The sequence below is a fragment of the Cnephaeus nilssonii genome (genome assembly GCF_951640355.1).
Source record: "Cnephaeus nilssonii genome assembly, chromosome: 8".
NCBI classification, from domain to species: Eukaryota; Metazoa; Chordata; class Mammalia; order Chiroptera; family Vespertilionidae; genus Cnephaeus; species Cnephaeus nilssonii.
This window is the reverse complement of record NC_137079.1, coordinates 26,512,093-26,531,384: the sequence shown is the minus strand read 5'-3', so window position 1 is coordinate 26,531,384 and position 19,292 is coordinate 26,512,093. Positions and strand designations below refer to the sequence as shown.

The 19,292-nt window shown below is 44.3% G+C and overlaps 2 protein-coding genes across 9 annotated transcripts in view; one reads left to right on the top strand and one right to left on the bottom strand.

The window, feature by feature from the left end:
- Positions 1-2: 2 nt before the first annotated feature.
- On the top strand, positions 3-3,630 carry LOC307103919 (STING ER exit protein-like). Of its 3 annotated transcripts, none has more exons than XM_079778472.1 (2): positions 3-92; positions 1,303-3,630. In XM_079778472.1, exon 2 carries the CDS (start codon positions 1,406-1,408, stop codon positions 2,072-2,074), a length of 669 nt encoding a protein of 222 aa, XP_079634598.1. In that variant the 5' UTR covers positions 3-92; positions 1,303-1,405; the 3' UTR covers positions 2,075-3,630. The 3 variants fall into 3 exon arrangements, with proteins under 3 accessions (XP_079634598.1, XP_079634599.1, XP_079634600.1); XM_079778473.1 differs by lacking the exon at positions 3-92 and adding an exon at positions 131-221; XM_079778474.1 differs by lacking the exon at positions 3-92 and adding an exon at positions 139-206.
- Positions 3,631-5,104: 1,474 nt separating this feature from the next.
- The window catches only part of IKBKB (inhibitor of nuclear factor kappa B kinase subunit beta), a 52,332-nt gene continuing 38,144 nt past the window's right edge, over positions 5,105-19,292 (bottom strand). The window contains exons 13-22 of one of the 6 annotated variants that reach the window (XM_079778932.1): positions 17,862-17,985; positions 17,146-17,297; positions 16,919-16,980; positions 15,760-15,881; positions 14,542-14,591; positions 14,332-14,431; positions 13,977-14,124; positions 11,181-11,308; positions 7,614-7,704; positions 5,106-6,162 (exon numbers count right to left, since the gene is read on the bottom strand). In XM_079778932.1, coding sequence (XP_079635058.1) covers positions 6,097-6,162; positions 7,614-7,704; positions 11,181-11,308; positions 13,977-14,124; positions 14,332-14,431; positions 14,542-14,591; positions 15,760-15,881; positions 16,919-16,980; positions 17,146-17,297; positions 17,862-17,985 — 1,043 coding nt within the window. In that variant the 3' untranslated portion in view covers positions 5,106-6,096. Of the gene's footprint in view, positions 6,163-7,613; positions 7,705-11,180; positions 11,309-13,976; positions 14,125-14,331; positions 14,432-14,541; positions 14,592-15,759; positions 15,882-16,918; positions 17,298-17,861; positions 17,986-19,292 lie in introns of all 6 variants that reach the window. The other 5 variants (XM_079778933.1, XM_079778934.1, XM_079778935.1 and 2 more) reach the window with 5 other exon arrangements.

The following is a 19,292-nucleotide window of genomic DNA, read 5'->3' as shown; positions in this document are numbered from 1 at the left end:
CGGCGCACGGCGCGCGTGGTGACGTCACGCTGCGGGGCGGGGCCGGGCCGGGCCGAGGACGGCGCGACTTCGGCTGGTGAGACTGAGAACCGGTAGGTAAGGGGGGCGGGGACCCGAAACTTGGTTTTGGCCGGAGGAAAGCGGACACCCCAGAGTTACCTCCCAATGAGGTTTCTGTCGGAAGACCTGGATTCCCAACCTAAGACGTATCTGTTTTCTCAGTACGTATCTCTGAAATGCTCTCCCTAAAAGGGGAAACTTAGGAGCCCGATTTTTCACTCTGAAGTCAAAACCTAAGGTGGTGGGGTATATCAGGTGGTTGGATGGGAGACAGAATCCTGAATTCTGCTCTGTGCACATTTTGTGTGTGCACAATAACAGTTATTCAACTCAGGACGCATTTTATATGTGATGAGGCAACACCACCAGGGTGATGCTGTCACAACTTTCTGCAAGAAGACGGTGCAGTCCACACCGCAATGGCGTCCTCCTGTACTAGGTGAAGCAGGAGCCCGGAATGAAATAGGCCGATAACAGGAAAGCCTCCTCTCTGAAACTTTTTAACAGATATGCCAACCAGTGTCAAAAGACATTTTATTTGTTATTCCCTTGCCTTTTGCAGTAGGGGCTAAGGTGGAGGGAAAAAAAACACACACACAAAACACTAGAATGGGAGAAGTGCTTAACTTAATGAGCAATGAAACTGCCATTACAACATGATAACCTGCATCTGAGAAATTTATAAGTTCTGCTTGAGAAATGAAAATGTGACATCAGCAATATTTTACAAGTGTTCACTCCTGGGGTTCATACTGCCAAATTCCAGGCAATTGCTTTGTAAATAAAATTAAAAGCTTATTACAAAATGATAAATGGTTGCTGTAGAAAAATCAGAAAAAAAGTATAAAAGGAGAAAACATCAGTGAACATCTCACCATTTATCTTTACTATTAATATTTTGTGACATGTTTCCAAATCTTCTAATCCAGTCCTTTAAAAATTCCCATTATTTTTAAATAATGGAATGCTTTAGATATATTTCCTTGATTAGGTTGTGTAGGTGTTTGATTTTTTTTAAAATATCAGTGTACATCTTAGGTTATACTTATTGGACATTTGTATTTCTTCTTTTGTGAATTTCCCGTTTATATCCTTTGTTCATTTTTCTAATAGGGTAGTTGTCTATTGTTCATTTGCTAGATTTTTAAAATATTACTACTAACCCTTCTGCACAGTTTTGTATGGTTTTTGTAAATATTTGTATTTGCCCTTAATCCCTTGCCTTTTAACTTTATTCTGAAGCTTCTTACCACTTTGATTCCCACCTTCAATTAGAAGTGAGTCATCTTGTTTTCTGCATAACCCTTCTTTTTGGCATTGAGTTTGTGGACATCTCCTGTGAACTATGCCTAAAGTTGTGTCCCGGTCCGTTGTCTGCTCCTACACCCGAGACCGGGAGGAATATGAGGACGGCGAGAAGCCCCTCCACGTCTACTACTGTTTGTGTGGCCAGATGGTTCTGGTGCTGGACTGTCAGTTGGAGAAATTGCCCATGAGGCCCCGGGATCAGTCCCGGGTGATTGATGCTGCCAAACACGCCCACAAGTTTTGTAACACAGAAGACCAGGAGACTATGTATCTTCGCAGGCCTGAAGGCATTGAACGACAGTACAGAAAGAAGTGTGCCAAGTGTGGACTGCCACTCTTCTACCAGTCCCAGCCAAAGAATGCTCCTGTGACCTTTATTGTGGATGGGGCAGTAGTCAAGTTTGGCCAGGGTTTTGGCAAAACGAATATATATACTCAGAAGCGAGAGCCTCCTAAGAAGGTGATGATGACCAAACGAACTAAAGACATGGGCAAGTTCAGCTCTGTCACTGTGTCTACTATTGATGAAGAGGAAGAGGAGATTGAGGCTAGGGAGATTGCTGACTCGTATGCACAGAATGCCAAAGTGATTGAAAAACAGCTGGAGCGCAAAGGCATGAGCAAAAGGCGGCTGCAAGAGCTGGCTGAACTAGAAGCCAACAAAGCGAAAATGAAGGGGACTTTGATTGACAACCAGTTCAAATGATTAGGACCGTTCTCTGAACCCAGACTAAAGGCAAGCATTTAGACCAGGAGGCGAAAGAACTTTTTCTTGACTGCATGGACTGGTTCCTACCTTTATGCCCCAGCAAAAGGCCTTATGTTGCTTCCTACATTCAGTGAGGTCTTTGAATCCATCTGACCTACGTTCTAGAAATGAATTTTTTAAATACATGGGTCTTCTGTACTATTTTTTTTGTCCATTTGATGTCAACTTCTTTAGTTGTATAGAAACTCCATAAGTAGACTAGTGCTTGAGTGGCTTTAGTTTCTAAAGTAGCTGTTCTTTAACAAAATATTTAAAGATTTTTTTTGGGGGGGGGGGGAATGAGTCATATTAGTTTTTTTCCATTCATTTTTCCTATCCATCTCTATTCCAGGCTATATTCATTATTTTTTTTTTCTGAAGAATGATCATTCTTCTTTAAATAAAGTTTTTATTCACCTCTGAATAATGAGCATTGCAACTTTAGGGAATTGTGGGCTTTAGGGAATTGTGGGACCATTTTTTTTTATATGAGTATTATGCCAACTTTAAAGAAAATCAGTGCCAGAATATCAGGGGAAATGATCAATTCTCTGTCCTCATCCTCTTGGACCAACCATTAACATTTGACCCACTTAACCACTGGCTTCTTGAAATAGTTTTCAATTGGCTTCTAAAATAGCACATGCTCTGCGTTTTCCTTCTTCCTAATTCTTCTGTAGTAGCCACTCCTCAAGTTTGTTGGTTTTTGTGAGTGTTGGTTCCCAGCTCCTCCACTCTCCAAACTAAATGGAAAAGTACCTCAGGCCTTGATCTTCTGGGCCTTTACATCCCCACCTTGTCCAGTTTTATATCCCCATCTTGTCCAGTTTCACCTTTTAAAATACCATGGCTAGCTTGAAGATTCCTAAATTTGTATTTCTACAAATTAGCCCTGATCTCTCTTGAACTCTAGACCCATGTATCAGACTGCCTACTGGTTGTCTCTAGTTGTCCATAATAGGCATCTCAAAGATAAAATGTCCTATAGAATTCTTGATTCTTGCCCCACTAGCCTCAACTTTTCCACTTCTCAAGTTAATGACACTTTTTAAAAAATTTATTGGGATGACGTCGATTTCAAGTGTGAAGTTCTGATACACGATCTGTATGTTGCATTGTGTGTCCACCACCCCAAGTCAAATCATATTCCAACACTATATATTTGGGCCCCTTTGCTCTATAATATCTGCCTACCCCCTTCCCTCAGGAAACCACCATATCATTGTCTGAGTTTCAGTTTTATATCCCACATATAAGTGAAATCATATGGCTCTTTGCTTTTTCTGACTTATTTTGCTTAGCATAATATCCTCAAAAGTCCATGTTGTCACAAATGGTAGTGTTTCATCTTATGGCTGAGTAGTATTCCATAGTATATATTACCACATCTTCTTTATCCAGTCATCTATTGAAGGACACTCATTGTTTCCGTATTTGACCGCTGTGAATAGTGCTACAGAGAACATAGGGGTGCATATATCTTTGCGAATAAATGTTTTCGAGTTTTTCAGGTATAAATCCAGAAAAGGTATTGCTGGATCATATGGTAACTCTGTTTTTAATTTTTAAAGGAACCACCATAATATTTTCCATAGTGGCTGTGTTGATTTACATTCGAGGGCTCCTTTTTCTCCACAATCTCTCCAACACTTATTGTCTTGTTGAAAATAGCCATTCTAACAGGTGGTAGGTGGTAGGTGGTAGTTACCTCATTGTAGTTTTGATTTGCATTTTCCTAATAGCTAGTGAAGTTAAACATCTCTTCATATATCATTTGGCCATTAGTCTTCTTGGGAGAAGTATCTGTTGAGGTCCTCTGCCCATTGTTTAATTGGATTGTTTGTTTGGTGTTGAGTTGTATGAGTTCTTTATATATTTTGGATATTAACCTCTTGTCAGAGCTATTGTTTGAAAATATTATCTCCCATTCAGTTGGTTGCCTTTTTAGTTAATGACACTTTAATCTACCCTGCCATCAGGCAAAAACCCTAGGAGTCATTCTTAATTGTGCTTTTCCCACCCCACATCCAATCTGTCAGCAAGTTTTGTCTGATCTGTCTCTAGAATATATATTCTCAACTGGATTACCTCTCACCACCCCTACTGCCACTACCCTAGTGCACTCTACTATGATCTCAATCCCCAATTACTGCCATAGCCTCCTCAATGGGCTTCTTGCTTCTATTCTTGTTCCCTCCAAATAGGACAAGAGTGATTCTTTAAAAAAAAATGTGTATCAGACTATATCATTCATTTCCTTAAATACCTTCTCATTGCACTTAGAATAAAATCCACACTCCTTCCCTAGCCAGTGTGGCTCAGTTGGTTGGAGCATCATCCCCTATACCAAAAGGTGGCAGTCAGAGCACATACCCAGGTTACGGTTTGATCCCCAGTTGGGGCATGTGCAAGAAATTACTGATAGATGTTTCTCTCACATCAGTGTTTCTTCATCTACCTCCCTTTCTCTACAATCAATTTTTTTAAAACCCCACACTCCTTTCCATGGCCTAATGTGATCTATCTTCTACCATCTCTCCTACTTCCCACATTTCCCTTTGTTTACTATACAGATGTACCTGCTTCAAGGATCTTCTCTCATTGTTCAGGTCTTGGCCTGGCTGCCTTCTTCTCATCATTCAAATCTTAGACCAGTAGTTACCTCCTTGTCACATTCCTGAATAACACTATGCACTCTATCCATTACTGTTTTATTTTCTTCATAGCACTGAAACTATTTGAAACTTACATGTGTTACTTGTCTATTATTGACTCCTTACTCTACCCCTTTTCCCACCAATGTTAGTAACCTCCATGAAAGTAAGCAGTTAATTCTTGTTTGCCACATCGAGGTGCTCAATAGATACTTGTTGAATGTCCTAATTGCAATTTTGCTGAAGTAAAGTGTCAAATACTTTGAATTACACAGGATAGGGACACATCATGATGTAGGATGGTTAATCATCCTGGGTTGACAGAGATTGAGAACTTTACTGGGATACAGAACTTTTGGGCTAAAACTGCTATGGCACTGTTTGATCCAGGTACTATTCCACTAAGTTGATTACGAGTTCATAAGTTCTAACCAGAGGATTGTGGAACCCAGTATAAGTGTTGAGTCATTTCACAAGATATAGAAACTATTTTTTTAAATAAATCAATTTAATAATACTGCTAGATGATATGAGAGGCAGGAACTCCCTGTCCCACCTCCACCACACACAGATGTGTCCGAGCAAGGACAGAGGTGTGAGCATTGTGTTCAGCAGGCCAATGGTTAACAAGTAACCTTTTCTTCTCTCCTTCTTCTCCATGACAACTCACTCCCAAGTAATCTTTGGGACCCAAAGAAGGGAGTTTCTCTTCCATCCTGGCTCTAGTGGCTAAAAGATGTGGGAGCCGAAGGGAGGATAACCACCACAGTGTAGGTAAAAAGACGATTTTAGCAGCAGTGAAATGAAAAGAGGAAGAGAGAGGATGGGACCAGGCCAAGTCCATGACTTAAAAGTCTGTTCAAGAGAAACCAAACCCAATGAAACATTAACTGTGAGGACATGTGGGTCAGGGCCTCTGAAGATCAGGAGGGGTCAGGAGAGGATAGGCTGGCATCAAGGACTGTTCATACTTTGCCCTGAAATATTCATGTCAGACATTTGTCCAGTGGTCTGTGGTGCAGCAGTAGTTGAGCACTTTTTTCAGAGCAGAGCAAGGAGCCTCTGTGGTTTAGTCTCCCTAATGCTCCTGCCTGGCATCCATGCTTGCTGGGCCTCTGTGATGGAGGACTTCCAGTGTCCTGACGAGTTGCTGGCAGTGCCCACCAAGGGCCACACCCTTGGTCCACGGTCAATGCCACAACGGCTGGGGAAGTAAGATCTCCATCTGGGTGCCAAAGACTGCTGGGACATCAGTATAGCAGGGCACATACCTGGGAGAGCCTCAGGCCAGGCAGCCCCATCAGGTGGTCAAGGCCACCCACACAGTCAGGCGGCCTGCTCCAAGCTATTCTGCTCTTCTTCCTCCGTCTGTAACCAGCTCCAGTCTAAAGACTGAAAGTCAACAGGCAGGTTAAAAATACACCTCAGGTGGTGCTGGTTTTTCCAGGAGGCAACCAGCCCCATTTAGAAGGAAATTTAAACCCTCTCATTAATAATAGCTATTGCAGGGTACCCTTGAGCTAAAGAAACATTCAAAACCATACAGAATCTTTTCTTTGGACTGGCTAGGAGTCCCTGAGATTCCTGGACTATGGAAAGTAGAAAAGCAATTTTAGTATTACTTGTACTCACAGTGCTTATTTATGCCCACTGTGGGTAGGTGGTACCAAGAGCATTTCAGGTGGAGCAAAAGCACATGCAAAGGCCCTAGGCGTATAGCATCGGAGTATACTGGCTGAATATAGCATAATCTAGGAGCAGAGCAAATCTCAGCTATTGATTTCCAACCTCACCAAATGAAATGCTCTAATAAGACTTCCTTTTCCTCTGGCAGAAATGCAAATTAGCAGTGAACAGATGAAATATATAGTCTCAGGAGGAGGAACAGTAGCAACAACAGATATAGAAAGCCCCCAAACCAGAGAACACTTAAATAAATACCAGATCATTACAATTAATGGTGTCCCCTCTGATTATTCTGAAAACTAAGACGTTAGAGGGAGGCTAGTAGGTGATTGTACTGGCAGGAAAAGGCCATTTAAAGATCTGAGGGAATGATTTAGGATCCTTGAAGCAATGTTAGTTTTGTCTTAATGTACCTGTATCTTGACTAGTTGTTCTTTAGGTTACCTGCCCTATAACTAGTGCTACCTACTGCTAAGCTCTGAGTCCCTGAGAAGTGGGGCCATGACAGGTTCCTGCTTTATCCCTGAAGTTCAGCACAACACCCACAACACACCAATGTTCAGCAATGGGACAAAAGTTGATGGAGGTTGGGGGAGGGGGGAGGCCTTCTCAAAATAATGTTACCTTCTTCATAAAGATCAAGTATTGTAAGGTTTAAATGAGACAATGCACATAAAGTACTGTTCCCATTCAATAACTGTTAGCATTATTATAATGATGAATAATAAATATGTACAGTTGACCCTTGAACAACATGGTTTAAACTACGCAGGTCCACTTATACACGAATTTTTTCCAATAAATACAGTAAATGTATTTTATCTTCTTTATGATTTCCTTAGTAACATTTTTTTCTCTAGCTTACTTTATTATAAAAATATAGTATGTAATACATATACAAAATACGTGTTAACTGTTTATGTTATCAGTAAGGCTTCAGGTCAACAGGAGGCTATTCGTAGTTAAGTTTTTGGGGAGTCAAACGTTATATGTAGATTTTCAACTGTGCAGGGTGTTGGCACCCCTAATCCCTGTGTTGCTTAAGGGTCAATGTACTAGAAAATCACAAGTGTATACTGAGATTGAGGAACCACTGGATTGCCTTTCTGTTTTCTTTTTCTCGTCTGCTGTAGCAAGGACATGGGATAGGCCATTACCCGTAAACTCTGGTCCTGTTCTTTCATGGTGTCTTGCATTGCACTTTCTAGCTGGGTGCAGAGATTGTGTGCTTCGGCCACCAGTTCTTCACTAGAGAAAAGGATTGAGTTATTAGAAAGTGTCAGTAGTATTTTTTCAGAGATAATACTATTATTTAAAAATATGCTAAAGAGCTTTTGACAAGGTTTTTAAAATTTAATAGAATTATTTTGGTACTGAGTATCTTAAAACACCATGTCATTGATTAGTGACCACATTCATCCAGTTAAGCACTTTTTGGAAGCCCAAATCTAGCCATAAGCACCTGCTGTTACTGTGAAAAAGCAAACAGATCTCCGCTTAATAAAAAAGTTAAAAGTAAAAAAAGAACTCTTTCAGACTTAACTATATGGCTGAATATATTAAACTGGAGGCTTGGTGCATGGATTTGAGTACCAGTGGGGTCCACTTCAGTGGAAACTGGAAGTCCTACATTCCCTGAGGGATGCAGTAGTGTGCGTGCGCACACGCGCAGAACGGCAGGCAGCCGGGGAGGAGCCCGAGCCTGGGCCAGGTGCGTACCACTCTGGCTCATCACAGCCCCACTGCACCTGCCGCTGCCACCGCTCGGTAGGCTCGCTGCCGCTCCACTGCGGTCTCTGTGCGCCCATCCTAGGGCGATACCAGCACACCCATGACCAACAAGCGGCTGCAGGCTCACGCCCAGTCAGTCCCGATGCTGGTCCTGATCCCAGTCCTGGTCCAGATGGGGGAGGGGCGTGCAGGGGGAGTGTCCGCAGGAGAGGCTTGCCACAGCTGCAGCTGCACTCGCAAGCCATGAGCCCAGTGTCTGGTGCCTGTTGGTCAGCTGAGTGGCACTCCCGCTGTGGAAGTGCACTGAACACCAGGGGGAAGCTCCTGCATTGAGCGTCTGCCCCAGGTGGTCAGTGTGCATCATAGCTACCAGTCAAATGGTCGAATGGTCGCTTAGGCTTTTATATATACTAGAGGCCCAGTGCATGGATTTGTGTACTGGTGGGGTCCCTCGGCCTGGCCTGCAGGGATCAGGCCGAAACCAGCTCTCCGACATCCCTTGAAGGTTCCCAGATTGCGAGAGGGTGTAAGCCAGGCCGAGGGACCCCACTGGTGCACTACAGGGGCCGGGGATAGACCACGGGAGGGCTCCAGGGTGTGTCCAGCCCATCTCGCCCAGTCCCCATTGGCCAGACCCTAGCAGCAAGCTAACCTATCGGTCGGAGCATCTGCCCGCTGGTGATCAGTGCACGTCACAGCGACTGGTTGAACAGTCAAATGAATAGTCGGACACTTAGCATATTAGGCTTTTATTATATAGGATAGATTCTTTCCAAATTGCCAAATTCTAAAGATAATTCCCACATCACCTGTTTTCCAATTTTTGAAATGGAAAAAAATATATATGAACCAAGCAATTTCACCAGGTTTCCACAGTTCCTTGAGATCCGAGAAAAAGTAGGTCTGGGAACTGATTTCATTTAATCTGTGCTCTCTCTTTTCTATAATGATGCACGTGTCCTATCAATATCGGGCCATGGCGACATAGGGGGAACCCATCCACCCTTTTCTAACCTCAGCTCTATGATGTGGAGAAACAATCAGCAACCTGTGTGCCCAGGATGACTCTTCCAGATCTTTGAGCATTTCACTGGAGGGAATATGACAAATCCAAGAAGGCAGTGTCCTCCCACCTTGCAAAGTATGACTGATGGAAGGAACACAGGGCACCTTTTTTGCTTAGCTTCATCTACAGGGCTACTAACTAGGTGAAAGGCTTGGGGCTTAGCTCCAGCAGACAATGTAGGAAGCACAAGACCCAGTTTTACTATCCTCAAGGGACTCACAGTAGGCTGGGAAGAGAATTAAGAACCCAAGGCCACATAGGATTAAGTACCAAAACAGTATAGGCTATGAACTCCCCCAAGTACTAGAACAGGACTTTTAAAACAGCTTTATTGAGATAAATTAGCATACCATAATGTTCACCCTGTTAAAGTCTACAATTTGATAGTTTCAGTACATTTACAGAATTGTGCAACCATCACAATAATCTAGTCTTGGGACATTTTCATCACCCAAAAAGCAATCTTGTACCCATTATCAACCACTTCTCATTTCCCCTCCCCACCTGCCCTAGGCAATCATTAATCTATCTACACTAATAAAAGAGGAAGACGCAAATTGATCGTACCTTCGCTTCAAGAGGCCCACCAGCCAATCAGGAGTATGCAAATTAACCCAACAAAGATGGTGGGTTAATTTGCAGACAGTGGTCAGGGGGCGGGGCAGGGCATTCCCCACCGCCCCATCCACTCCGGGCCTCTGGGCAGCATGGGAAGGCAGAAAGGCGGCTCCGGGCGGAGCAAAGACGGTGCCGGCAGGCAGGGGAAGGAAGGCCCATTCTTGCACGAATCTTCATGCATCGGGACTCTAGTTTTCTAAATAAAACATGCCTCTTTGCCTAGGGCCTGGCACATAGGACATGCTGAGTTAATGGGTGTGGGACTGAATTATAAACAAAAACACTCACAGGAGGTCCAAGAATTGAGCAATCCCCATGTGCTTGTGTGGCCAGAGCTTTGGAGGTAGGAAGCAGATGTGCCCTCTAGATTGGAGGACCATTCCAGAGAAGCTCTCGAACTTGAGTGTGCATGAGCTCCACCCCTGAGTTTCTGTTTCAGAATCTGCATTTCTAACAAGATGCTGCTGATGTGGCTAGTCTGAACCAGACTTTAAGGACCACTGAGCTAGCGCAAGGAGTTTGTGCGGGAACAGTGGATCCGCCTAGAGAGCTGCTCTGAGGTGGCCATGAATGCCTGAAAAGTCTGAGAATGGAGCCTCTAGGGCAGGGGTGGGGAACCTTTTTCTGCCGAGGGCCATTTGGATATTTATAACATCATTCATGAGCCATAAAAAATTATCAAGCTAAAAATTAGCCTGCTATATTTGGTCAAACATTTAATTAACTCACCCCTAATGCCTTGCCAGGGCAAATGACTTCGTATGGCTGCTCTAGGGAGGCGGAAAGCCTTGCCAGAAAGGGCTGAAGTGCTCTGTTCACCCCTCTGTGGCAGGGGTCCAGGTGACAGGAGGGGAGAGGAAGGGATGAATGGGAGGTGATGAGAGGTGATGGGAGGAAACCGGTAACTTGGTAACTCAAAAGTGGTGGTGGGGTGAGAGGGAGGAGGCAAGATGACTCAGGTGGATTGAATCAGGCCCTCCCTATAAGGAATCTGGTTTTGAAGACCAGATAATGACTGATGGACTACATAACAGCATGTGACTGACCAGCACTTTCAGTATTCTCATTGAGCAATTAGTAATCCAACCCTCAGACAAGGAAATTTTAGTTACCAACATATTCAGACTCCCAAGGGACTATGAAGCATTTGTCCCTGCAGTGCCTACGATATATAGCAAACACAAAGAAAAACATGCACAAAATCATTAGATAGACGAAATGGTCTATCAGTGGTAAACATCCATTTCCACCCCATGACCTCCTGACGTGCCCTTGAATATTACACTTGGCACTGTTAACTATGACGTACCTTTTGTTGACTAACTCAGGTAAGCTGTCGGGGGCAGTGAGAGGCTGAGACATCAGCTGACCAGAGTGACTAAGGCGAGAAGCATTCATGCTATCTGGGCTTCCACTAACAGGACCACGGACCTTGCTCTAAAGGACAAAACCAAAAAGGAAGTCAACAAAATTTTGGAGCAAAGGGATAATTCAACTTTTGCATTCACACCATGGTATTTTCTCATGAAACAATTGGCCACAAGACACATGGTATTCCTAGAGAATAACAGTCAACCCCTGTATCTGTGACAACAGCTGGTAGTTTGCATTTCAATTTAGAAAATGTTTCTGTATTTTGATAAAAGATTCTAAATACAGAGAGATTTGAGTGCCTGTATTTGTAAGCTTTATTTCATTAAGTTTGATTGCTTAATGAACTTTTATAAGGAGATTAAAAGTGAGGTTTTTTTTTATTCTTTTCCAAGTAGAAGACTTAGACACACACAAAAAAAAAGTTTTCAGGGACTTTCTGTGAATCGCACCATCTTTGGGACAGCTGAGAAGAAAACCGAGACAGTCTGACTCCAAGGATGTAGCAGCCACTCCCCTTCAAAGCCAAGATGCTCCATCAACGGCTCCTGCTCCAGCTACTTGCTCCTCCTCAAACCTACAGCCCACAGACATGACCTACAGTCCACCTTCTCAGCACCTCAAGCCACCTCTTCCTCCCCGCATTCCCACCATACTCTCATCTGTTGGCCTCACCTACTGCTCATTAACCCCTCTCCTCGCCTTCACTGCAGCCTGCATTGTTTTCATCCCTTTCAGCTGTATAGACTGGCTCCTCATTCTCCCAGCTGAACATCAAGGTCCAACCTCACCCAACCATTCAAGAACCCTAGTTTGCCCTGCTCTTCGTCCTTCCGCTGTGCCTTCCCTGGCGACTATCACCCTTGGAGAGACCCATCTACCTCCTCTACTTCTGCCTGTGTCCACAGTAAGGAAGGAGATCACTATTGTGCTTTTGGGCTCCTGACTTTTCTACCATCCTGTCCTGTGCACCACAGCAAGTACTCAATTCTGCCGCCATGGAGTGGCCACTCACGCTCAATGGTGAGGTCTGCGAAAGTCTCCAATCTGTTCTCCAGTTGCCATCAGAGTGAGTTTCTAAAATCCTAATGTGACCATCCCATTTCCATACTTAACTTTCTTCAATATGAAAGGAAAAAAAACAAATACTGCAAAGTTTCCTTTATTTCTTCAAAATAAAGTGTGGCCTGTCTGAGCTAGCCCTTGCCTAGCTGTCCAATGCCATCCCCAGGGATACCCTTCCCTACCCCACACCAACCTGCTTATACCTCCTTGCTCCAGGCCTTTGACAGAGCATCGTCTTTGTCCTGGAGTGTCCTCATCTCCACCTAGCCACCTACCTACCTCCTACTCATTCTTCAGGTGAAATTCTGTGGTTCCCTCCCCTCTAAGACTGAAGCTGGCATTCCTCCTCTGCATTTGTGCTATATTGTGTGCTTACTGTAGCTGCTGTATGTCACCTCCTGACCTAAATTGTTCTCATTCATTTCCCTGGCTGTGCCCCTCACCAGATTATGACCTCGGGCCAGGGGCCATGCTTATTTTTCCTCCCATAGCTCTAGTATTCAGCACCCTGCTGGGCATATACTCAGCACTTGATGTTGAATGGATGCAGATGGCAGATCAGGCCATTGCCTGTGAATACCTCAACTTCCCTCTCCCCCTTAAATCTTGTCTGCCTCGTCAGCTCTCCCCTTTTCTTTTCCTCCTCACTTCCCAAGGCCACGCTCATGATTCTGACCTCTGTTGTTCTCAAGACTGGAGACTAAATTGTCTCCTATTACTTTGATACTGTGAATCCCCGGAACACTGTCTACTTCTACTTGGCTTACAATATGCTCCAGTTGCCATGATCTTAAAAAACACCATCCTTGTATCCCACTTCCCACCTTAAGAATTTCCCTTCTCCTCTTTGCTCTTAAAGACTACCAGTGACTACATGGCTCTCTTTTCAGCCTCTTCCGCCTTTGTGCAGCCTTCCCATCAGCTGTGGCTTCCGTGGCTTTTACCTGTTTCTTCACTTCTCTGTCCTGAGCTCTCTTTTTCGTGTTATGTTTTCTCTCTGAGCAGCATTCAGTGGAGTCACAGCTACATTATGACAGATGGTGGTCACAGAAAGTAAGAGTTACAATAGAGGCAGCAGGCATAGATGAGGATCCACCACATCATGCTGCCATGTACTGCAGAGGACTAAATGGAGGACCCCCAAAAGATCTGTCCATTCCTAACTCCAGGAACCTAGGAATGTGCCCTTATTTGGAAAGACGGTCTTTGCAGATGTAGTTACGGATCCTGAAATGAGATCATCCTGGACTCTTCACGTGGGACTGGAATTCAATGACAAGTGTTCTTATGAGACACATCCAGAAGACAGAGGCAGAGATTGGAGTGATGCGGCCACAAGCCAAGGAACACCTGGAGCCACCAGAAGCTGGAAGAGGCAGGAAGGGTCCTCCCCTAGAGCCTACAGAGGGAGCCTAGCCCTGCCAACACCTTGATTTCAGACTTCTGACAGAATATTTTGTGGTAATTTATTAGAGTAGCCACAGGAAAGACATACATGCATAAATAAAAACAATGGGCCTAGGCCCTAACTCTGCCACTCCTGCTCCTCTAAGTTGCAAAGAGGTGGCCTTATGGTCTCCCTTGTAGGCGGTACAGCTGCAGAGAGGGGGAAAGGCCCGGGGAGATGGCAGACTGAGGGCTGTGGACCAGGCTGCAGGGGCTCACTCACACAAGCGATCTTCAGGAGATTCCAGAGCTCCTTCTGTCGCTTTTCCTGAAGCCGAACAACAGTCTTCTCATCCTCATTCATTAAACTCACCACTTCTTCCACCTTGGGCAACAATTCCAGAGCCTTCTGCTTGCAAACCACAGTTTTACTGTAAAGAATAAACAAGACAAAGTCCAGTGGCATTTGGGTTGGAGAAAGTGGGAGAACATAATCCCTGGTGATTACGAATCCAGTCAGCAGCTGCAGATATTTTCTTCACGTGGACAAGTGCATCAGAATGGAGTGAAGAAATGGCCTCACACAGCCTTGCTGCTTCTTCACATTCCACCTCGAGTAGGAAAGTCGGGGCTTGTACCTGAGCTGTGTATAAATCACTCGCACTTTCTTCTCAAAGGCTTGGATTGCCTGAAGTAGCAGTCGCACCATTTCCTGGCTGTCACCCTCAGTTCGCTGGTCTGGAAAGAGGAAAGGAATTGCACAGTTCCTACAGGTGGCTGGCAAAGAGGACCAATGTCTCACACCTGAGATACCAAGGAACCCAAGGCAGGCATAAAACCACACTTACCTCTAGGTTTTTCCCTGAGTCTCCTGTAAAGCTCCCTCGCTTGCTCTTCTCTGAAATATACAATAAAGAAGCTCTGTCTAGATTTGAGGCCACATTAGAACATCTTAAGCATTGATTAGCTGATTCCTGCCAGTAGAATTACTGATTTCTAGAAGTAAGGCTGGCAATATGTCTTGACTGGAGAAAATAATTATTCCTGGTGATAATATAGGTGATGTCTATAAATAAGGGCATGATCACTCTCATTATCAACTATCTCCAAGGTTTAACTAGAGAGGATCTTAAGGAAAGGAGTCTCCACTTTGTCCCTTGGAATTTCTGGCTTCCGCAATAGTGGTTCCAGGTGCCATCCCTGGATCCGAGCCCGGAGAACATGGCTTCCTTTTGAAAACGTAAGACCAGGGTGGATACAAACTCCTATCCCTTTTTCCCCTTAACACAGTGAGACAGGCTGATATTTTCAGAGGTGATTTTCATTTGAAAACTAGAGGAGAATAAAAGTTTAAATTATTCAAGAAAATATAGGGTACAAATAATCAGATTTCTGAAGTTCTGGCTCCTGGTCCTGAGAATCCCAGTAAAAGCATCAGAGGACACCACTGAGCCCAAATGGGACAGTTTGTGAGAGGCTGATGTGCCTGCCTGCCTCCTTCCCATCTGCACCGTGGGGGCTGTGTGAGACTTCCTTTCGGCAGGACTGCTCTACTTGGGTGCCTCATCCTCTCTTGGAGCCAAGGCCAAAGTCCTGATAAAGACTCAAATGAACGGTTTCCAGATCTGAACTTCTGAGTTTCCAGGCTTCTTCGTCTCTGGGCCAGTTTCTGCTTTTCAAGCTACACCTGGGACAGGGTGAGCTTGACGAACAGTGATGCCTGATACCATGACAAAGGCTCCTTGCAGTATAGCCTTTATATTTTACAAATTACTGCTCTATGCATTAGCTGAACTGATCCTCACAATGTTGGGAGGTGAGACAACTTTTCTGGCCACTAAACAGATAGGGAAACTAAGGCTCAGAATGATGGTGATCTGTCCTTGCTCATCTCTGGAGCTTGCCAAGATGATTCACTGGGGGTTCGGGGTGCATGCTCTATAGGAGAACAATCTCACGAGCTTCCATAATAACCACACGTGTTCCCAACGCACATACAGAAACTCCAGGTGGGGCACATGCATGTGTTAGGGACACAGTGTGATCCCCGCCCAGGTGGTACTCACAGGTCGTCCAGCGTCCCCCCCTGCTTCCGACCCATTGGGCTCCTCTGCAAGTCCACGATATCCGTCTGCAGTGCCATCATCCGTTCCACCAGATGTTTCACTTCGTTCTCCTGATGAAAAAGCTGTGCTAATGTCAACTGACATAAGAGTATTCTGAGACGCAAGATTTTTTGGGGAAACCCTTCAAACTGATTGTAGACTCACAACTGACTCGCTAGAAGGAATATGGACTTCGGAATCAGAATGAGCTGGCTTTGGATCTTGGGTCTACCACTTTCTGTGTGACCTTTGGGCAAGTTACTTAACCCTTGATCTGTAGTTTCCTCCAGCATAAAATAAGCTTCTAAGAGGGCTGTTTTAGAGGTCAGATAAGTATCTGGCATGGTGCCTGGCATATAGAAGATGCCCAATGCACAGTGTGCCCCCCTGCTTTCTCTTAATTTGTCCATCCAATGACATCCCATGTGGGGAGCCTGGATTCCTTTATTTCACAGATTATGTCTATGAGTACCCATCTCTATGGTTAAATAATGTGTTATCTATATATATTCACCTTTAAGCATTCATTCAGTATTGATTTACAGAAACAAACATTAAAAAACACAGAGGTGAAGGTCCTTGCCCAGGTCACAGGAGAAAATGGTGGAAAAGTCCAAGAAAAAGGCTCAGAGCCCAAGGTCTTCAATTTGTGTGAGGGTCACTAAGTAATACTTCCCCTGCCTTCCCAGTTAACATCTTCAGTGGCATTTGATCTACACTGTCCTAAGACCCTCAGTCTAGACCTTTTCTTTCCTATGGATTTAATGTCCCAATAAAATGAGGCAAAAACCTTTGACTAGATGGAGTGTTGATTATTCATTCATCCAAGGCCCTTTCTAATAGATGTCTAGGCTTCCCCCCAAGGTCACTTCACACTTTGCTCCTTATTCAAATCTGGACCAGCTCTGTCCATCTGCATAGCTCCTGGATCTGCCACAGTGGGGCCCCCTTTAGTGACTATTCTTCCAGCTTCTTTCCAGCAAGTTCTAGTTAAAGTCAAAGAGCATGGCGAGGAAAACTTGAGTTCTCACGTACAAGATCGGCCTAGTCTTTGACGAGAAAGTGGAAAATGGTAGAGAAAAGCCTCAGTAAGGATATAAACCTAAAATGAGTCTCCTACCCGCCCACAGAGCTCCACAGCCTGTTCCATTTCCCTCCAGGCCAGCAGCAGTTTATCTGATGCTGGAAAAAAAAAATGTAGGGGAAAAAATGAAAAACAAAATGAAGACACCACAAAACCAAAACAGAAACAAGCAACTCGATTATAAAAGGATAAAAGAAACCTCAGGAAGAGAAAAACAAAAATGAAATGGGTCTCTCCAAACTCATTGCAAAGAGTACACTCACTGATCCCAAACTCAGTTTGCTCACTATACTTCTCCAGGTCAATCTGGATGCTGGTCTTAAAGAAATCCAACTTGGCCTTGAGCTGCTGAGACATGGAGGCCATGGAATTCTTCATCTTGGAGAGGCAGCTGTTATTCCGGAGGAGATTCATCCTGGAGGGACCACAAGAAACAGAGCCTTCAGGCATCTTTGGATCCCAACACCATTTCCTGTACAAGAACCAAACTGCCTCCAATGCCAAGGCAGATCCCTGCTATAATTATTATAAGAGCAGCTACTCATAACCATCAGGACAATTTCCCTAGTCCTCAGCAATGCATGAGGTCCTGCACCAAAATTGGAATTGGACAGAGTACTACACAAAGGACCGATAATCCAAACTAGTCATAACTTGGGGGGAAAAGTCAGGCAGTCCCTGGTATGACCATCAGGGGAGTGTTGCTGCCCCAAATTGCAATGAGCTCCCCCATGTTCCAAATTCTGGCCCCAGTTCAGCCAGCCCAACCCTCCATTTATGCTCCTGTTCCATGTGCTGACCTCACCCTGCCATGTCTAAAAGGGTCTTCCTCCATCCGGTCCAGCTGACCACGTCCTGCCCATCCAAACCAGTGTCTCCCTAACAGTTGCTTCTGGGCCCCTGCCTCCGCCACCTCCCTGTGGCAAAAGCCACCGAGCCATTTTAAGTAAGTCAAATCCCAAACCGCCTGGCACAGTACATGGCAGCGCGCTGTCCCTGCTGCAGCCGGTGACAGTCCTCCCTCAGGGTTTGGATGCTGTGCCAGGCCTGGCCCCACACCTTCCGCAGCTGGAAGAAAGGCAGGCTCCTCTTGGGCTCTTGAACTGGAACAGAGTCATATGCAATTGTCAGAGAACTGCTCCCCTACAATTCACCACATCCTGCCTTGCAACATCACTGTCAGCACTTTTAAAAAGTTATATAACTTCTACGTTATTATAGAACTTTTTTTGGGTGCTATGCCTGGTTACTCTCTCATACATTTTTGTACCCCATTACAGAACAAGCATGCAATGCACTAGTCAATAAACAGCTTTAGATTTGAAGAAAGACTTTGTGAATCATGTGGAGATAGTCACATGTACACAGGCTCGTATATTTTCAGTAGAAACTCTTATGCTCACAATATTTAAGGTCATATGAAGCTTTCTAAAAATGCAGCTTCAACCAGCAGTCCTAGAAGATGACTAAGCAATAAGCCTGGAGATCTCTAAGCCTTTGGACACTTGATCTGTTTATTCTGTGTGTGTGTGTGTGTGTGTGTGTGTGTGTGTGTGTGTGTGAACAGGACTGGGAGATACATTAAAATGTCCATCACCCTGGCTGGGTGGCTCAGTATGTTGAAGCGTAATCCCATACACCAAAAGGTTACATGTTTGATTCCCCATCAGGGTGTATACAGGAGGCAACTGATCAATATTTCTCTCTCACATCAATGTTTCTCTCTCCCTCTCTCCCTCACTCTCTCTCTCTCTCAAATCAATAAAAAACCATGGACATAGACAATAGTGTGGTGAAGGCTGGGGGAGGGAGGGCAGGCAGCGCAGGGGCAGGGTAGAGGGGGGGGTCAATGGGGAAAAAAAGGGACATGTGTAATTCTTTCAACAATAAAGATAAATTTTTAAAAAATTACCCCGAAACAACAATAAAAAATAAAATAAAAAAATAAACACAGATCCTTGGCCTCACTGGTGTGGCTCCATTGTTAAGCATTGACCCATGAACCAGGAGGTCATGGTTCGATTCCCAGTCAGGACATATACCTGGGTTGTGGGCTCGATCCTCAGCAGGGGACATGCAAGAGACAACCAATCAATGATTCTCTCTCACCATTGATGTTTTTATCTCCCTTCCTCTCTCTGAAATCAATAAAAATATTTTTTTTTAAAAAATCCTCAGTTGAGGATTAAAAAACATTTTTAAAATGTCTATCTAACATTCGTACAATGGAATACTACTACACAGGCATTTTAAAAATAGGCAGCAAAAGGGGAAAAAAATTTCCAAAATATATTGTGAAGTGAAAAAGGCAGATACAGAACAGTACATATTGTATGCTACCATTTGTTTCAAGGGGAAATGAAGAAGAATATAATCATTTATAAATGCATAGGTAGAATACCACTGGAAG